The 18168-nt window shown below is 41.6% G+C and overlaps 1 protein-coding gene across 8 annotated transcripts in view; it reads right to left on the bottom strand.

The window, feature by feature from the left end:
• The window catches only part of nipbla (NIPBL cohesin loading factor a), a 92993-nt gene that overhangs the window by 19480 nt on the left and 55345 nt on the right, over positions 1-18168 (bottom strand). For 5 of the 8 annotated variants that reach the window (XM_069186926.1, XM_069186927.1, XM_069186925.1 and 2 more), the window contains 12 exons: positions 16837-16962; positions 16131-16285; positions 15574-15664; positions 14356-14988; positions 8916-10391; positions 3959-4135; positions 3492-3680; positions 2615-2686; positions 2432-2521; positions 1340-1443; positions 994-1080; positions 535-764 (listed from right to left, as the gene is read on the bottom strand). In XM_069186926.1, the coding sequence (XP_069043027.1) occupies positions 535-764; positions 994-1080; positions 1340-1443; positions 2432-2521; positions 2615-2686; positions 3492-3680; positions 3959-4135; positions 8916-10391; positions 14356-14988; positions 15574-15664; positions 16131-16285; positions 16837-16962 (3430 nt within the window). The remainder of the gene's footprint in view (positions 1-534; positions 765-993; positions 1081-1339; positions 1444-2431; positions 2522-2614; positions 2687-3491; positions 3681-3958; positions 4136-8915; positions 10392-14355; positions 14989-15573; positions 15665-16130; positions 16286-16836; positions 16963-18168) is intronic. The other 3 variants (XM_069186929.1, XM_069186930.1, XM_069186931.1) reach the window with 2 other exon arrangements.

Raw genomic sequence — 18168 nt, 5'->3', positions numbered from 1 at the left:
AGAAAATTAATTTTAATTATGGTAATGAACCATACATGCATCTGGTTAGCAGTTAGCTTAATTAATTATCTTGGATAGTATCCACAATAGACTTTCACTGGGGAAGCAGATTAGCAGGAAGGAATCAGGAAAGGATAGTCTTGCCACTGTGATCTTCTGGAGTGGGCTTTCAACCCTGGTACTTTAATGAAAATACTCAAGAAACACTAGGGAACAGCAGCCCTACCTAACCAAAAGGCTTTGTGAGAGTTCTAGGCATTGTAAACTTGTCACCATGTCTTATCAGCTATTGATCACATTACAATGCTTTACAAGTAAGTAAAATAACTGTTGTTAGGGTCTAATAAATTATCTTCTTGTAAGCATGGCTTTAATTTGTTTAATCTATATAACACATCTACATCAGCAAAATCCTGACCTTAAAAAAGAAAAGGTGGCACAAGCCTACATTAAAGGGACATTAAAATGTGCATTATGAACTGCTGCATTTTTTAAAACCCACTCCAATGTTAAGGTAAAAAACAATACTTCCCTCCATGTGGATCCACCCTGTAGACAGGATCATACTGAGGGTATAGTGTGTTCTGCAAGTGAAATTTAGTGTACTGTAGGACCCTCTCTATCACGTCTTCAATATACACCGCTTTGGGCATATGGGTGGAAGTCATAATGTTGAGGGCAGTGAGACAAGCATCAGCAGATTTTGTCACTCTCTCCATGATGAGATCCCGCCAAAGTCTCTCCTCATCCTCAGTGTCATTATCCTAAGAACAGACACAAGAACATTAGAAAGGTTACAAATGAGGAGGTCTCCAGTATGATGAGGTCACAAGATTAATTCCTACTGCGTAGGAGGTTGGCTTTCTACACTTACAAGAGCCTCTCTTCTAACGCAGATGCAATGAGTTTTTATGAGACAGAAATAAACCTGGGAAGCACAATCCTGAAACTCACAATGCTAATGTAACTAGTAACACAAAAATGAAAACTTACATGGTTAATGAGTGTCGAAAGTTTTGAACCATCCTGTATATTCTTTTCTAAAATATTCAAAACCTTCACCAGTTTATCTGCTGGAATCTGCAAAACAAAATTTTACCCCATAATCAATTGTACATTAATTTCCTTTAAAAAAAAATCATCATATAGGACAATAAGCTGTGATTAATAATGAATGTCTTCATCTTTTAAACATTCCAAATATGAAATAAAAGAATAACACTAAAAAGCAAATAAAAGACATGAGGTTCTCAATTAGAGCACATCTTTAACAGTTTTATGACAATTTTCATCACAACAATGCATAAAACCTTTACTATCAGAATAAAACCTTACATACCCTGCTTGTAATTCCCATGGCTTTAATTTTAGCAGATTCACTTCCTAGTTCACTAAGCTGATGCTTTCCCAACAGTAACTCTTGTGGAATTTCATCATCATCCGCTAAAAGAAAAAAGTTAACATAAATGTACGTTTCAACTTCCAAGCTAATCAACACTAACAAAAACAGACATTATGTATTTACAAAATGAAAATCGCCTAGCAAGACAAAAAGACACTGTAAATATTGAGGGCACAGCCAGACATCGCATCAACATGAATAATGACAGGAGCCTGCTGAGCAGCACGTTCACTAAAATCAGCATGTGTACAATTTCCAATTCAAGATGGTTTTGCGCAAGTGTATTGTCACTGAGACTGAAAAGAAAAGTCTAAGTTAAATTTGACTTATGAGTTGCCGCTGTGCCTGATATCAATCTGAAAGAGACACAAGGATTGTAGGCGTGACCTATTTCTTTCAAGATTTTTGTCCTACGTAGGGTTACGTTTTTGTTTTTTATCTCGAGGACCTGATCCTTTGACTGAGCTGGGGCAGCAATTCATAATGTCCCCAGCTGCATTTTGGCTCCAGTGGGCGGAATGATGTGGCTGGTACTACTGCTCCTGGGTTCTGCATTAACTCCAGTCCCTGGCAAACTGTGCCTTGGTGCTCTAGATTCCTCCCATCTCCCAACTAGATGTTATCTAAGTTATCCCAAATTCTCCCCTTTCTCCACAGACCTGTGGATTTCTATGCTGTTGTTTGCTCTTGGTACTGCTTTGTGCTCTTTGAGTCCAGGATATGTTCAGGCCTGGTGACCATTCTATGGAGCTTGATTACAACAGATGGATCTAAACAAAACAAAACTAATAAACAAGTATGTGGAGGTGCCACTCCCCTGACTAACCTACTAATACACTGAAGATCGTCACAGAAATCAAGAGCCACATGGTGTGAAAACTATGAAACTCAGCTTGAAGTTTTATGACAGTGATAGATGCATACTGAACAGATGTAAAATGCTTTTAAATTGGACTAGTACGTAAACTACAATTTAATAACATGAAACCTTGTTCTGAAATATTTAAGAACGAACAACAAATTAAGTACCCAATGCAGTGAAATCCATGTCTTCCAAATTCTCCAAAATGTTGTCAATGCTGGCTGAGAACCTCTTAAAAGTTGACGAATCCATCATTTCTTAAATGAAAAGGAAAACAGTTAATTCAACGTGATTTCTATATGCTCACACAGAAGCATCAATGATAAAATGTAAGAGCTGTATTAAAATACCTTCAGGTGTAAGTTTAGGTTCGTATGCTTTCCTCTTTTTCTGCTTTTCTTTTTTCTTCATTTTTCTGGCAACTGCATATAAAGAAAAAAAGTGGTCAGATTGTGAAGATGTCTTCCAATAGAGTTCGAGAAGGAAACCATGAACAAAGTTTCATGGGAACAGCTTTGTTTCCCTGCCATTGACCCCAAAAACAATGTTAGATATTCATGGTCAATGAACCAGAGTTTCTCAGAGTACAGTACCCCACTATAGCATCCTTGCTCACCAGTGAGCATTAATCCCCTATAGTTTTCATTAATCAACACATCTCAATTCTTCCACCTCAGAATATTTATGATACAGGTTAAAGCGTTGACCCTATCCTGCTTCTATGCAAAGACAAACTCCCTTTCCACAGTGAATTACCATTCAAGCTGAAGGCTTGTTTTGCAAATCCAAGACTCCCTCGTCCTACAGAACTCGCCAAAGAATAAGGGTTTCAACCCCCAAAGATGTCAGACATTCTGCACCCCTGGCTATAACAGGATACAGACATCGTTTAATCAACTAGAATCCTATGCAACACAGCCAAAAAGGCCAAACAAAAACTTCAGAACTAAAACAGTTGAAGCCAGTTATTTTTACCACAACACTTACTGGACTTCTAAAAGCTTAATTTTCATTGTAAGCCAAAAATGTAACTGTGCAACTTACACAGAATTCACAGTGTCACAGCAACAATTTGTGGAAACACAAACTGTCAGCTTTCTCTGCCAGCTGACTCGCCATTGCTTATTAACAGGGGTGAACTCCGTAAACGTCAGCTGTGCCGGATGAGGAGATGACACGGAGTTCCACCCAGGGCAGAGCGCAGGAGCTGGCCGGCGGTGAACTCACTGTCGCTCAGGCTGGGTGGTGGGGAGTCCTCCTCGGAGTCGTCGGGGCTGCGCTCGCGGTAGCGGCTGCCCGAGCTCCTCCTGCCCTCGTGGAAGTGCCCACTCCTCCGGTGCTCCCCTGAGCCCCTCCGCTCCCGCTCCTCGCACTCCCACGGTTTGTCCCGGTCCTTCTTGTGCCGCTTTCGGGCAGCTGGTGGGGGGGGGGGGAGAGAATAAAAGATTTCTACCTCTACGAACCTGAGCCTTAACCCAGTTAAAAAAGAAGCACTTGTTTCTACAACCGCCGGGTGAGTTACGGAGCTTCCTATGCCATGGCTATGCCCACCCACACCTGAAGAGACCTGACCAAACGAGGTTCTACCCATGGTGCCCTCAAGCAGAGGGCTTCAGCCAGATACATCTCTTTGCGGCAGTCCAGTCTTAAGAGAGTTGTCGCTGCGAAGGCTAATGTCAAGTTATTTTACTCACACTCAACAGTCCCGTCGCTTTCTTCGTCTGAGCTGACTTCGGCATATTTTGGTTTCTCGTTGACTGTGGTACGTTTTCTCTTGTTCATCTTCACCCGCTCGCACAGTGGCATGGTGGACTCAATCTCCGCCAGCAGCTCTGGGGGCAGCTCCTTTAGCACTGACTGGTCTATTCCACCTGGAGGGGAACAGGATGGGGACAGGTCGAGCTCAAGTCTTCACACTGCTTTCCGAGATGTTAAAGTCACGACAGTTGTCAGCAATGTTATGAGCCTAGGAGATCCAGAGGCCAGGATATCAGCCCAGCTTTGTTGAAGTTGATACCTGGCTTCTTTCAAGAAATGGCTGGACAAGATCTTTGGATTAATTAGTTACTAACTATGAAATGTGCTAGTAGCCTTCTCTTATTTGTAACTGTTCTGAAAAACCCTGTTCATATTTAAAAAAAAAGTGATATCTGGATAGCAAAAAAACAGGTAAGCACAAACCCAAAGCACAATTCAGCAGGTCTATGCTGACAAGCAGGTATTGTATCTCTTGCTGCAGAGCAACTAAACTATGTAATGAAGGAATCTGGAATGTCTAGCCATCTTTGCCAATTTTATTGAGGTTAATCATTGAAATTGGGTTGATGTTTTTATTTCACACCATAATAATGTGAATGTCCTTACTGGGCATTAATTTGGAATAAGGGACCACTTCAGAAGCCCATTTGCTAAATCCTTTACATCCAGTCTTGCCCTTCACACACATAAAGCATGCTCTAAGTTCTGTAGAATCTCCCCTGCATCTTTCCCTGAAAACTGTAAAGGAATGGGGGAGCCAGCTTTGGGCTGCAGGGCCTATTACTAGGAGAGCCATGGGGGAGGCTCTGCTTGTTTTGACGATGCACCTCTTTGTGAGCAGCTCGATCCCCTGAAGGTTTATTACCGCAGCTGAATGTGTACTGCCAGCTACAAAAATATTTATATCCTTAATTTTACTCCGACACCTTTCTAAATGTGCAATTAGCCTCTGAAAACTGGTTACTGGAACTGCAGCGTATTTCCAAAAAATGCGAAGTTTGAAAACAATCCACAGTCACTGAAAAATAACATTTTTTAAAGTTCAGGTATGTTGTATGTGCAAAGGACTGACTTTGTGGAAAAGTTTTTAACTCTATATGACAACCAGTTAAAATAATATGCTGCCTTATTATACCATACTCAGTTATGATTTCTAATCTGATCTACCCACACCTGGAGAAAGAAAATACTCCAAACAAGTAAGAAGACTGGCAATAGCTCTGCTAATGGGCAAACAAATCAATAACACACTGCTTGTTCTTTTTTCCCCTCTAATTGTATCGGTTATGTTAACTAACACACTGCCGTGAGTGTACAAGTGGGGTATAAGTTTAGGATGTGCGTCTGAAAGAATTATATTTTTAAAATCAATCCGCATCACTGGTGTACAAATTGGATTTCTAGGGATCATTCTAACAGGCTTTAGAGGGATCTGTAATAGGGCCACAGGTGACGACCTAGAAGTATCACAATGACCAAATTAATCCAATAACCGGTGAGAAAATAAAAACAGCTTCGTATAAAATGCGTGTAACATTATAGACCACAATTAACTTATTAACAGTATATCAGATTCAACTCTAAAAATGATTACATTCGCAATTATTGAGATGGAAGAATTATTTCTGAGGAAAACTAGGTGATGCTCTCCCCTCTGGACCAGCTTCTACCAATGCCCCAGCAGGGAAACTCTGGGCAATGTGCTGCAGGGGGCTCCCGTCACCAGAATGACAAGTAGCCTTGGCTACTGTCGTTAGGGATTCATTCACAAGACTTGGAGTGGTGACTCCGTTGTCTTGGCTAGATTTTGCTCCAGGTTATCTACACAGGTCTTGTTCTGGCCAATCTAAACTTCCCTCTCGATTCAACTGCAAAATTAAATGGTGAAAAACTGAAATTGTATTAAATTAAGTTCAATTCAAACACCTATGATGTATACAGGAACTCCCTTGCACTGGCTGGTAGATCCAGTCACTCCAGGGCAAATTAGCTTTGGCATGGTTCTCAGACACATTGACAGAAACGCCACCCACCACTGTGATTAACAGTTTTCAGACACTACCAGTTGTGACGCAGATGTGACACTGGTCTTTGGGAAAAGCTACAGTGGTAGCTGACCTAATAGTTAACTGACCTTTTAATTAACAGACAACATTCATCCCAATGTAGAGATTCAGGGTGTATTTCCTCTTGAGGAGAACAGCAGCTGAAGGCACCCTCAAAAGCTTAAATACTACAGCAATATTCACTAGATCCAGACTGCAATGAACTGAAAGCGACAACCAGTCAGTATGAAGGTGGAATGCGAACTTCCAGCAAATAACGCAAGAGCTTTGAAGAATACTAATTCGGATATTGTTAAGAAACATGCTCATGGCAGCGTACAAGGTGTTCCAGTCATTGTAGCAGCTGACCATGGGTGAATGTGAATGCAAAACTGAAAACGTGAGGTGACATTTTGGTAAAAACATACAGGGAAATGAGTCAAGGAAAAAAATCTTTTTTTTTCTTAACTAAACCGCATTTGGCAATTTCAATTTCATTCCTGACAATTAGATACAAGTTTGAAGTGAATGCCAGGTCCTCATTCAACCCTCATTTCAACATAATAAAATTATAGTAGTGTCAATTAATTGTTAATGGCTTTAAATCACACTGATCTTATTGACTACTAATAAAGAAATTTCCAGATCAGAATGCTGCATCCACAGATCAGTCTAGATCCATCTGGAGAATACTATATATCCTGCGATTATGGAGCAGAAAATTAACCTCTATCAAGTGTACATCAAGATACTTAGTTTGTGTTTGGTTAGAAGTCTTTAATTTAATTGAAAAATGATATGCTCCTTCACTGAACTTCAATCAGGTACTCAGATTTATTAACGCTTTAAGCAGTTTAACAGAAACATAAGTATCGCACAGAACAAAGAAGGCAAAGACAATTAACAACAATAATGTTAAAGTCATTTAGATCCAACCTGGGTGTCATCCTTGACCACAAGAAAAATGTTAATGATACCTAAAGGGTCAGATACAATGATCACCCCCTGCAACAATGGTTTCAGAGAATTAGCCCTATATTCTGCATTACTCCATATCCCAAACGCTTGCCTTCCAACTAAAGGGCCAGCAACAGTCCCTACATCTTCATCAGTCAATAGAGGTTTTTCCAGGCAATTACTTTAAAAAGAAACCTTAAGCAAAACTTCATCAGTACAATCACCTATTCATACCACATTTTAATACCAACCTACAATGCAAATGCAAAATTAATTTTCCAACCAGAACAGATCACTGGGCACAAGGTAATTTACATTGTACTAAGGTTTGTGAATAGTTCTGAGTACTACTGTTCCTTATAATAAAATGCTGAGCTCAAATCATGTGATACAAAAATACCTGGTGCTCCGTTTTTAGTAGATATTGTATACAAAAATACTAATAAATATTTTAATCAACACATTAACAGCAAAAGATGCAACTAATTCGCTAGAGTAATGAAGATGGCCTTAAAGCAATGAACATGACTCGAAAGCAGCCCGTCAATCAGAGGAGCTGCCCCGAGAGTTTCAGCATTTAACTGACTCCTCCAGAGAAACCAGGAAACTGGCTCTGTGGTGCACAGACTACATCCAGGCAGGCAGAGAGTCACCACACCATCTCTGACAAGGACATCCGACTGATCTGTCTGCATAATTGGACTGCAGTGGTTATCGTATGGTCAAGTCTAGAAAGAAATAACCAACATCTGCAGTATGATGACAGCTACCTGTTAGCATGAAAGTGATCTGCATGCTCAGAATACAAGAAGACATTCAGGGGTAATGCTCAGAATACAAGAAGACATTCAGGGGTAATGCTGTCAGATGAGAGGTGAAATCTGTCTTTTGTGAGCCAAAGAACTCTTGAGGTGGCAGCACAGAGAGTGACAGAGAGCTGTATTCACAGATGGAGGCCGTTTTGCATGACACAGACCTGATAGAAGGCATGGTGTTGACATGGTGATCAATATGGTTCAAGCCACCTACCAGGGAGGTGGAAGTGAGATGATGTGGGTTAGAGCCTCTTAAGACGACAAGGATTTTGAGGCAGATTGATAAAAACCTTCATGCTCGGTAACATTCACAAACGTTCTAGAGCCAACAGCTTTTGCATTCCTATAAGCCAATCTAGAAACGCCTCTTTGCCAGCAGAACAGTTTGGGACCACAGAATGCCAGGATTACAAGAGGGCTGCAGGAAAACAAAATTGTCAGGACACCATTTCCTCCTGACCCAAATCCAACACAACATGAGACCCAACAGGCTGGGAACATTTTAATAATGGTGGCAGAGAAAAAGCACTGTATAAATAGGGCCTTAGTATTTAATACAAGTTCAGTCGTTAAAGAAACAGATGGAATGACACTATACAAACAAAAAAGATAGTGCAGAGGCTGTGCAGTAGTTGCCATGAAACCCAGAACGCAACATCCAACTTATTAGGAAGGGTAGATGGATGGAACTAAATTTAAAGCAGATGGGAGTGACCAGAACATATCAAGTTAGAGATTTTAACCATCATTTTTTACATGAGCAGATGGACCAAGAAAAGCAAATGCTTTTGGTAACTTTTCCTCTTTTCTACTTTATAGACTGTTGCCTATGATAAGATTTTGACTCTGAGGAAGGTTATATATTTTCCAAGAATTTCAAGCTACAATACTGTATGAAACCAATACAATAAATCTACTCACACTACAACCTGATAACCATCCACAAACAATACAGATTCCCTCTTCCTGCCATTGGCTCAAAACTGCTGGTAAAACAGAGCCCATAAGCATGTTTAGGCACTATACTAAGCCTTTTTTAATTTAAAGAGGCACCATCTAAGTGATAAAAGCCTTACCTTTACCAGATTTGGAGGATGGTCGGTTCTTCCCAGATTTAGAGCTCCTTGCATTCCTGTCTTCTCTCTCCTTTATAAATTTTTGAACTTCATCAAAAGTTAACTTCTGAAGCACCACCACTGGTTTCGCTCCTTTGTTCAAATCCTCTACAAGGCCCATCTTCTCCATCTTTACCTTCTCATCCCGGGAATCAGACTTCCTTGTTTCCTGAGTGACATTACCATCTTTGTCCCGTTTGATTTTAGGAATTACAAAGTTTTTCAGTGCTCCCGACTTGCCTCCCAGTAGGTATGTGGGGAACTCAGGCTTGGTATCAGGCGGCTGCTTATGCGAGTCTGACCTTCCTTTGCTGCCATCTGAACGCCGCTCATCCCGGTTGCTGGGGGATTTGAAGCCAGGTCTGTCTGTGCGGAGTCGGCTGCTGGAGTCTGTCCTCGGTTCCTGTTTGACCCTTGGGCTCTCGGGGCGGGATCTCTGCTCTTCAGGGGAGCGTCTCTCCCTAGAATCCCCCGACTCATTTCTCTGCTTCCTCTCTCGGTCTCTCTCCCTGTCTCGGGAGCTGTCAGACTTGCCATGTCTGGAGTCGTGATCCCCTCTGCTCGAGGACTTAGGGGTGTCAGGCCTCCTGATCCTAGAAGGATCTCCCCTGTGTCGCTCAGATTCAGGTCGATCCTCTGATCGCTGTCTGTGACCATCGTGGTCGCGGCGTGAAGACTCAGAGGAAGAGGATGATGGGCGCCCATCTGGCCTTTGCCTGGGTGTCTCTGGCCCTCTGCCTTCAGATTTCAACTTGGCAGAATCCGGTTTGCCATCATGCCTGTGTTTCGACATCTCCATCCTTTTCTCCGAGCTGACGGGCTTCCCACTGGAGTCCCGACGGTTATCGTGCTTGTGTTTGGGGGTCTCTGGCCTGCCATCTACACTCTTTTGTCTGGGTGTTTCTGGGTGGCTCTCATTTTTCTGTTTGGGGGTCTCAGGCTTACTGTCTGAGCTCCCTTTCTGTTTGGGAGTCTCAGACCTATGTTTAATGACCTCAGGTCTCCCATCAGCAGCCTTCTGAACATCTTCTGACTTCCTCCTAGGGTTCTCTGGCTGGTTGTCTGGTTTGAGCCTGAGGACACCTGTCATCTCCTCCTGACAGCCACTGACAGAGCCATCTCCGGCCGGGCCAGAGGCAGCAGCGGGCACGCCGCGCTGCTCCTCAGTCCATTTCTGCGCCTCTGTAGCGCCAGTGGGAGCAGGAAGAGAGGGGTCAAGCTGGCCCTCTGCCCGCCCGGCCTGCTGCAGGTCGATGCTCACCATCAGGGCCGGACGGCTAGCTCCGTTTCCAGCAGCACTGGCCTCCTGAGGAGTGGCCTTATTCCCGGCGTTTCCTCCTCCACCACCTCCACCAGCCCCGCCTGTAGAACCGGCCGTTCCACCGGCCCCAGGCTCCTGCGGGTACGAGTCCTGCTTCCGCTTCTTCAGCGGCTTGTCTGCAACGAGAACCAGAACCAAAAAAAAAAATAAAACGCCTTCCGTCAGAAGCTGCAGTTGTGTAGTTCCATTCACCTCAAGTGAGCCACCCCGCTGCACCCGATGTATCCAGGCACCACAACAGAAGAACCAGGTAAAAACCCAATAATAACCAAAACACTAAACGCAACAGGTGAAGATAAGATGGTGCACAGTGCCTCATTTCAAGGGTAGCTACTGACAAAGAGTTGATTAACTTGGTATGTGATTTGAAGTTGAAAAACTATTCATGTGGGATGTTAGCCACGAAAGGCAATGACCAGAAAGACTTGAATGAAGTAGTGACAGTAGCCATATCTGCAGATAACCAGTTGGTCTCAATGCTGCTGTCATCTGCCTTGACGGATACTTCTCAGGATCTGTGAAATGAGTCAAATTCAGAGTAAAAGCATAATCAAAACCATCTCAGTTTAAGTACTAGAGCCTGCTCTGCACAGAAAAACACAAGGGAGCTCACAGTTGTTTTAACATATGAACGCACAGGAAAAATGGACTTGAAGAGTTTAATTGCAAGCTGAATGCCATCAGAAGAAGGCTCATAGCTGAAATGCCATTTTTCTTTTTAGCATGGAATTAACATCTACTCCTTTTGAAGCTGACTGGTACAGCTCCCCACTCAATCTTCTTCAGAAAGAAAAGCCATGGGAGGAACCAAAACTGCAGAAAAATACCAGAAGACCTTGTAAAGAGACCATAGAAGTGTTTACAGGAAAGAGGATTAAAGCAAGAAACGTCTTTTTACCTATTGTGTGGATGGTATTTAAGGATACCAGTCTGCAACCGAATACATGTTATGGCAACATACAAATCTCATATATGTACGTTTTAAAGACACCGCCTAGAAGTGGACATCATACTTAAAAATTAATATGTTATGCACACAACAAATTCAAATAATAATTTACATATATATATAAGTTTACTTATACCTTTTTTACAAGTGACTAGTTCTGTCATTTTTAAGCCTGTGGGTAGATGAAACTCAAAATGTACATTTGCAAACGTGGGATAATTGACATAATAAGCAACAGTTCTTTCAGTACTCCACCAAGGCTGGGACAAGCAGTAACACTGGTGGTGGGCTGGAATGACATTAAAAAGAAGGCAGCATACAGAGAAACAACCACACATTGGAGCAAAACCATTCCAAGGGGAAGACTGGCTTTATGTGAAGAAAGGATGTTGGTTGTCTATTTCAACATTCAAGCTTTCAATGGCTGTTTCAAAGATCAAAGGCTCCATCAGTCTGCATATCAGAATTTCAAAACAAATCCCACAACAGTATAAAAGTATTAAACTGCCAGTACAAACCCTCAGAAAACACATGGTCAAGAAGCTATTCCACCCTCGACAAATCAATGGATAAGATGAACAAATCAAGGAGAGGTGCTCAGGTTATCAAAAGTGTCATTCTGCTAACTTGTATATCCTTTGTAATGGCATTTGATAATAAAATGCACATACCCTTTAAGTAAATGGTGTTTAATTGAACTTTAATTTTTTTAGCGTGCACATCTTTTTGTTGGAAACAATTATAAACAAATAAGGAAGCAAAACATATGAAAAAGTATGTACCTATATGCTTGAAGACAAATTTAATTGCCCATGCTAACCAGACCACTAAAATCACATTACATCACAGGGTTCTGAAAGCACCTCAAGAAGCAATCAGAAGTGCTGTTAAAGGAAGAACCCATGTTAAACTCAATGTTGCATTCAGATTCCATTCAGAAACATGACAGTTTGCTTGTCAAAGAACATGATTCCAAATAAAGGATTTCACATCACATTAGCCATGCAAGTTAGGAAAATATCATCACACTCAATGAACAAACTTACACCACATACGTCTGTAGACAACTAAAAAAGTAACCATAAATACTCCTAACGCATGTTTACCAATGAAGAGTGCAGAAACATGCAACACTACTGTTCTAAAGGAAAAAAACAATTCTCTTCATTAAGTATCCACTAGGTGCACCAGGAAGATTTCTTGCAGAGTTTTATAGCAGTCAGCACCTCCTTATCCTGTTGTTAGGTAAAAAGGATAGTTTTAAAGCTCAGCTAAAATGTTATACATATCTGAAACCTCATTTAGTAACCAAACCTAAAGTTATCCTGTGGATTTCAGAGTGTTAGAGCAGACCATGGAGCGGCTCAGGCAGTCACCAGTGAAACTGCAGTGGTTGAATCATAACACTATGACAACAGTTCAGCAGTATGGCAGAGCTGCACAGACGTTTTCCAGTGTGTAAATCGTACAATATAAGGTAAACATTATGGCATTCCAATCATGCGACAAAAGTCATCCTAGAATGATTCCATAAGAAAGGGCCAGTCTTTAGGAAAGTACAGGATGTCCTTGATAAGAGGAGACTTAGCAACCCTAGTCAGCTCTCAGCTGTAGGATCTGATACCAGTCATGTCTGTGCAACACTGAACACCCTTCTTCTGCAGGAATTAGAAACCAAAACCAAGCTACTACACAACTTACTCTAGCAAGCAGATTTTTAAATATTCACATACAGCAGGTTCAAGTTTCAAAGTCTAGGGACCATGAGTTTGAATATGGGCTAGATAGCTGACATAAAGATACCTAAGGGTGGTAATCGGGTGTCCAAGCACACCAACCCCTCTAACTCACTGGACACACCTGCAAGCTTTAGCAGCTACGAGTGTCTAAAGCCAAGAGCTGTGCTTTGGGCTAAAAGTCTGCAGTGTAAGAGTAGACTGAAAGTGTGCTTTTCAGAGGATGCTTGTATGTACTCTGCTTTTCTCATGCCCATGCACAGGTCAGGTGGCTGCTAGTTAACTCGGCCGACTAAGAAATTGGATTGGAAATTCGAGTTGTGAATAAAGAGAAGATCCCTGCTGACGGAAAAATAAAACTGAAATCATTGCACACACACAGACACTTTACATCTTGGGTAAGAGCTCAGATCTGGAAACCACTGAATTTCATTCCTCAGCCTTGTGCACTTCAACTAGTTCTTAATTTTCTGGTAGTAGATACCTATTCTATGCACTGCTTGGTTCACATGAACACCATTTCATAATAAAATGAATGCACTGTATTCTTCAATTTAATGAAAAATATCATTCATGGAGTAAACATAACCTGAAAAAAAGAAATACTTATGTATTACACAAAATAGGTTAAGGAAGCACAATGCAGCCATAAATAGTTCATTTATGCACGCATATCTATAAAAATAGCAAAATATAATGTTTAAATACTTTATGATGATTTTTATAGAACAGTGATTTTCCTAAGACCTGCGTAACACCGGGAACTCCTGTACCTGGAACATTTCCATTAAACCAATAAAAGTGTTTCATGCTTTTATGACATGGAGACAGCGTTCACAGATTATCCAGTTGGTTAATGGTCTTTATTGAGTTACTAGGCTGGCACCCTTCCTTCAGAAGGCGCTGTGCTGTACCAGGTCACCATGGAACAGCACGTCTCAGGCTAAACTTATGGTTTCTCCTTTAAATTATTTAACACTTTATAATACTTTGCAATAGCTTGATGAGGTAAAACCCAGCTATACAAAGAAATAACCCTGAGGCTGGTATCTTAACCACTCTAGATTTTTACTTCTGTAGAGGCGAGTGTATTTTTGCACTGTTATGTTCTTATTATCCTTTGTCACTGACAAATGTAGCTTCCATAGTGGGTTTGGCTGAAAAAGTCTTTCAGCAATTGATCTTGATTAAAAGCTGCTTTTCTACATAAAGTCCAAAGAGGTAAAAAAAAAAGGGCCAGGGATTTGTAATACTAGCACTTTTAACACTGAAACAGTGCTCTCAAAGTTAAATGAGACAACTGACAGCTGTTCCAAAACTTTGAACCTGTGAGTTGGCAATACCCAAGAAACCTGATCAAAGGGTGTCAGTTAGCAAAGCAGTTCCAGTACCCACCTTTATCCTGCACCTCTTTCGAGCAGCGCTCTCGCTCGATGGCAGACTCCCGCTCTATCCTCTCGATCTCCGCCAGAGCGTCCATTTCCACCTCGTCGTAGGGAGTGGTGGCGGAGAGGGGCTGGGCAGGAGCTCCTGGCATCGGCACTCCGGGAGGCTGCGGCTGTTTGGCCGACGCCACCGACGTGTTTTGTAAAACCGGCACCTGCTGCGCAGGGAGAAAGCCGGCCTGCTCGTTCTGCGTCAGGCACTGTGTAGCGTTGGTTCGGTGTACATCCTGGGGGGCCGCTGGCGTCTTGGGCGGCTGGCCTGCATATTGCATGTTGTTATAAGCCATGTCTCCCTCAGGATCGGGGCTGTTGTCCATTCCAGGAAGGAGATCTCCCTGTGGGTCCATTTCTGAAGATTTCACACGAGAAAGTCTTAAGGTGAGTTTTGTGGAGTCCTTTGATGGAGAGCTGATGATGTCGTACATCGCTGCCTTGTCTGCCTGTTCTTTTTCTTCTTTGCTCATTTTCATTTTCTTCTGCTTCTTCTTCCTGTCTGGAGAGTCCATTAAGAGGTCTGGTGGAGCGTCTCTGGGAGAGGTGTAAGGGGGTGGGGACTGTAATATGAGGGGCGGCCTGGATCCAGCTAAAATGAGACAAAAAACACTCACTACATAGGCAGTCTTCTGTTTTTATAATAACCCAAATGTATAAGAAACTGATTTTTCTGCATACCCCAATGTTAAAAACAGAGCAGAAACTTAACATGCAATTAAAGGGCTACTTTCTTAAACACAATTGGGCCACACGTTGTACTTCACCATTAATTAAGAAGCGTACAGTGAATCGAACCAAAGACTTCTACCATCCAGTTCACAAGTAAATTATGCAGAGGGTGCAAAGTATACCACCACCCAAGATTTAAACATCACCAAGGTTAAAAGAAAAGGATAATTCCAAGATGACAACTGGAAAAAAGTTTCGAAAAGAGCCTTCTTCAGGTATTTCCTTTCTCCTGAAGAGGCTTAACAGCTGAAACATGCTGTTTTTTTCTTTCTACTTTTCAGTGTGGAATTAAACTTTGCTTGTTCCTTTGCTGCCTGCATGCTGGCGCAGCTCACCGCTCAAACCTCTACTAATAATGGAATGCATGAAACAGAACAAATACAAACAACTCTTAATGCCAAAAGATTCATTTCCTGCTCAAATGGTGTTAACAGAAGCAAGGTACCTTTTGGGGTCCCGTCACTGCCTGCTGGAGAGCACACAGACTGGGGGGATCTGAGAGGGAAGGATGCGTTTCTCATGGAGGGATCGCTTTCCTGCAAAGCGGTATGAAGTGGTTAACGACATTACAACTACAGGGCATTACAACCTTGCCAGTTAGGTGTGACACACGCATCAGTTGCCACAGCTGCACAGTATTCACCCCTAACTATGAAATAGTATTCCTTGTAGTACATATTTTACTAAAAAAAACTGAATCCTCATAACAATGAGAAATATTCTCAATGACTCCCCCCCTGCTGCCTGGTTCCACACTATCATCTATCCTTCAACTATTCCATTACAGAGGTAATGCACCATGAATTGTTTTTTCTCATGAGCAAACAAACAGAGCAGCTCGTTGCACATTACAGAAAACTCAAGTTTAAAATTACTGCCAGAAAAATTAGGCGCTAGTACGAACATTTTATTAGACACCTGACTAAATTACGATGATAAATCAAATTCAGTCGAAGAACGGAATTGCTCCTTCCAACCCGAACATAGTTTTACGAGTCTTACCTCACTTCCTAGCCTATGCACCATGTTCAGGTAATCTTCATTTGATCCATGCCTGGAATTGTCAGCATGGTGGTTAGCGGAGTTGCTAGACATCTGCCCAGAAACCTTGTTATCATGAATGTTCCTCATGCCGCCAGGAACCATAGGACTGGCCACTGAAACCACAAACAAAGAAGTTTCAATTACTTTCATTCTTAAAGAGTCCTGAAAACAAAACGACACTCTATAAATGCATACACAGTAATACACAATGAAAACAGATAAAAAATGGATTTTAAGATTTGAGGGATGTAAGCTTTTAATTTGAACTTAAACTTTCCTACAAACTCCTTGGATGACGCAAGACCAGACGAAATGAACATCACAAAAACAAAAGCAGCTAACAACTTAATGTGCTTGTTCAAGGAAGGCTCATTCTGTGTCACAAGCCATGACAAAACATCTGGTGTACGCAACCCATGAGGAAAATGAAACAATACAAACGTGTGTAATGTGTACAAAATTAATATTTATGCCCTGAAGCAAACAGAGGAGAAGGGAAATTTCATTGTTGAGGTAAAACAATGAAACAAAAAATGAAGAATGAGATGCAGTGATTGAACATTTCTAACGTACCTATTTTGGGAAATCTATAATGTAGGCTCCAAAATAGCAATTTACCTACAAATGGTATTGAATGAATATTTCTGCAATTTTGGCGCCATACCTAAAGTTGGGGTAGATGGGTTCTGCTGTGGTGAGGGCTGAGTTTGCACTATCAGACAGGGCTGCACCGGCCTCTGAGGGCTTCCTGAATATGTAGGTGCAGATACAAGAGGGGAGCCATGTAACTCTACAATAAGAAAAGTAAAAAATATATATGGGTATTTAAAGACTGGGTTGCTTTGACACTGTGTATCGAAGCTGTGAAATAACTTTATGCAAAACGTCCATCTACATTTAGGACACCTTTTGCTTCCTTTTAGACTGAGATCTTGAAAAAAGCCAGCATCCAAAACAGCTTGGTACATCACTGTTTTAGCAGCAAATACTAATGCATTTGGCATCTAATTCAACACACTGCAAGAGCAAAATCACTTCATGCAGAGGGTTACTTGTATTGCCTTTCATAGATTCTTTGTTCCCCTGTTTCAATACTCACAGAAAAGAGCAAGATCGACACGCATTCAAAAAATAAGTGCAAAATGATTGCTATCCACCAGCCAAGCCAATCAGATAAGGCGATATTAATACAGCATTCTGATTCTTGTATCATAAACTAACTGAATAAGAAACAACAGTGCCATTCGAATCAACAGCTTGGCAGATAAGTAGAGCTGGAAATGGCTGAATTGTAGGAGGTTGTCACTGTCTAGCCGAGGGAACTTGACACAACCTGCCTTTCGAGCAGCAGAGAAGGCAAGGAAAGAAAAATGTCAAGTAGCTTGGCTTGCAAAAAGTCAGTTCCTTGTTTATTTACATTTTATCATCAATATTGGGAAGTCACATCTTAATAGTTTCACAGCTATGCAAATGTTTCTCTCATGCCAAACCCTCAGGGAAGCATTTCTGGTGAATCAGAGAGAACTGTGCTCCTTGTGCCACTTTCACACACGCTCTACTGACAAAATGCCTCTAATGATTGCATCACGCAAACAGGCCATCAGTTCCACCCCTTTATGAAAGTTAGTTCCTTGCATTTTTTATATATATATAAAGAGTTGAAAACTCAATATATGCCCTTAACAGAATGGGCAACCCATGAAAACCTCACATGATGAAGTAATTCTCCAGGATTTTGCATAATGGGACTAAAAAACCAAAAATGCCCCCATAAGGTTTTGGTGTGAGTGGCTTATTTGCACAGTCATGTAACTATTACAGTTTTGTTTCAGAACACTGAAGATAACAGCAGTGCATTTATGCAAAACGCTGACACGCAAGAGGTGCCTTTTATTTTTAAGAGCATAGGCAGGGGTGGTCAATCATGGCATCTCCACTCCATGCCATTACAGGACCTTGAAGCCCCCACTATATTACTGCTTTGATTCTTAATTTC

The sequence above is a fragment of the Lepisosteus oculatus genome, chromosome 3, assembly GCF_040954835.1.
Source record: "Lepisosteus oculatus isolate fLepOcu1 chromosome 3, fLepOcu1.hap2, whole genome shotgun sequence".
Lineage (NCBI taxonomy): Eukaryota > Metazoa > Chordata > Actinopteri > Semionotiformes > Lepisosteidae > Lepisosteus > Lepisosteus oculatus.
This window is presented reverse-complemented; position numbering and strand designations above follow the sequence as displayed.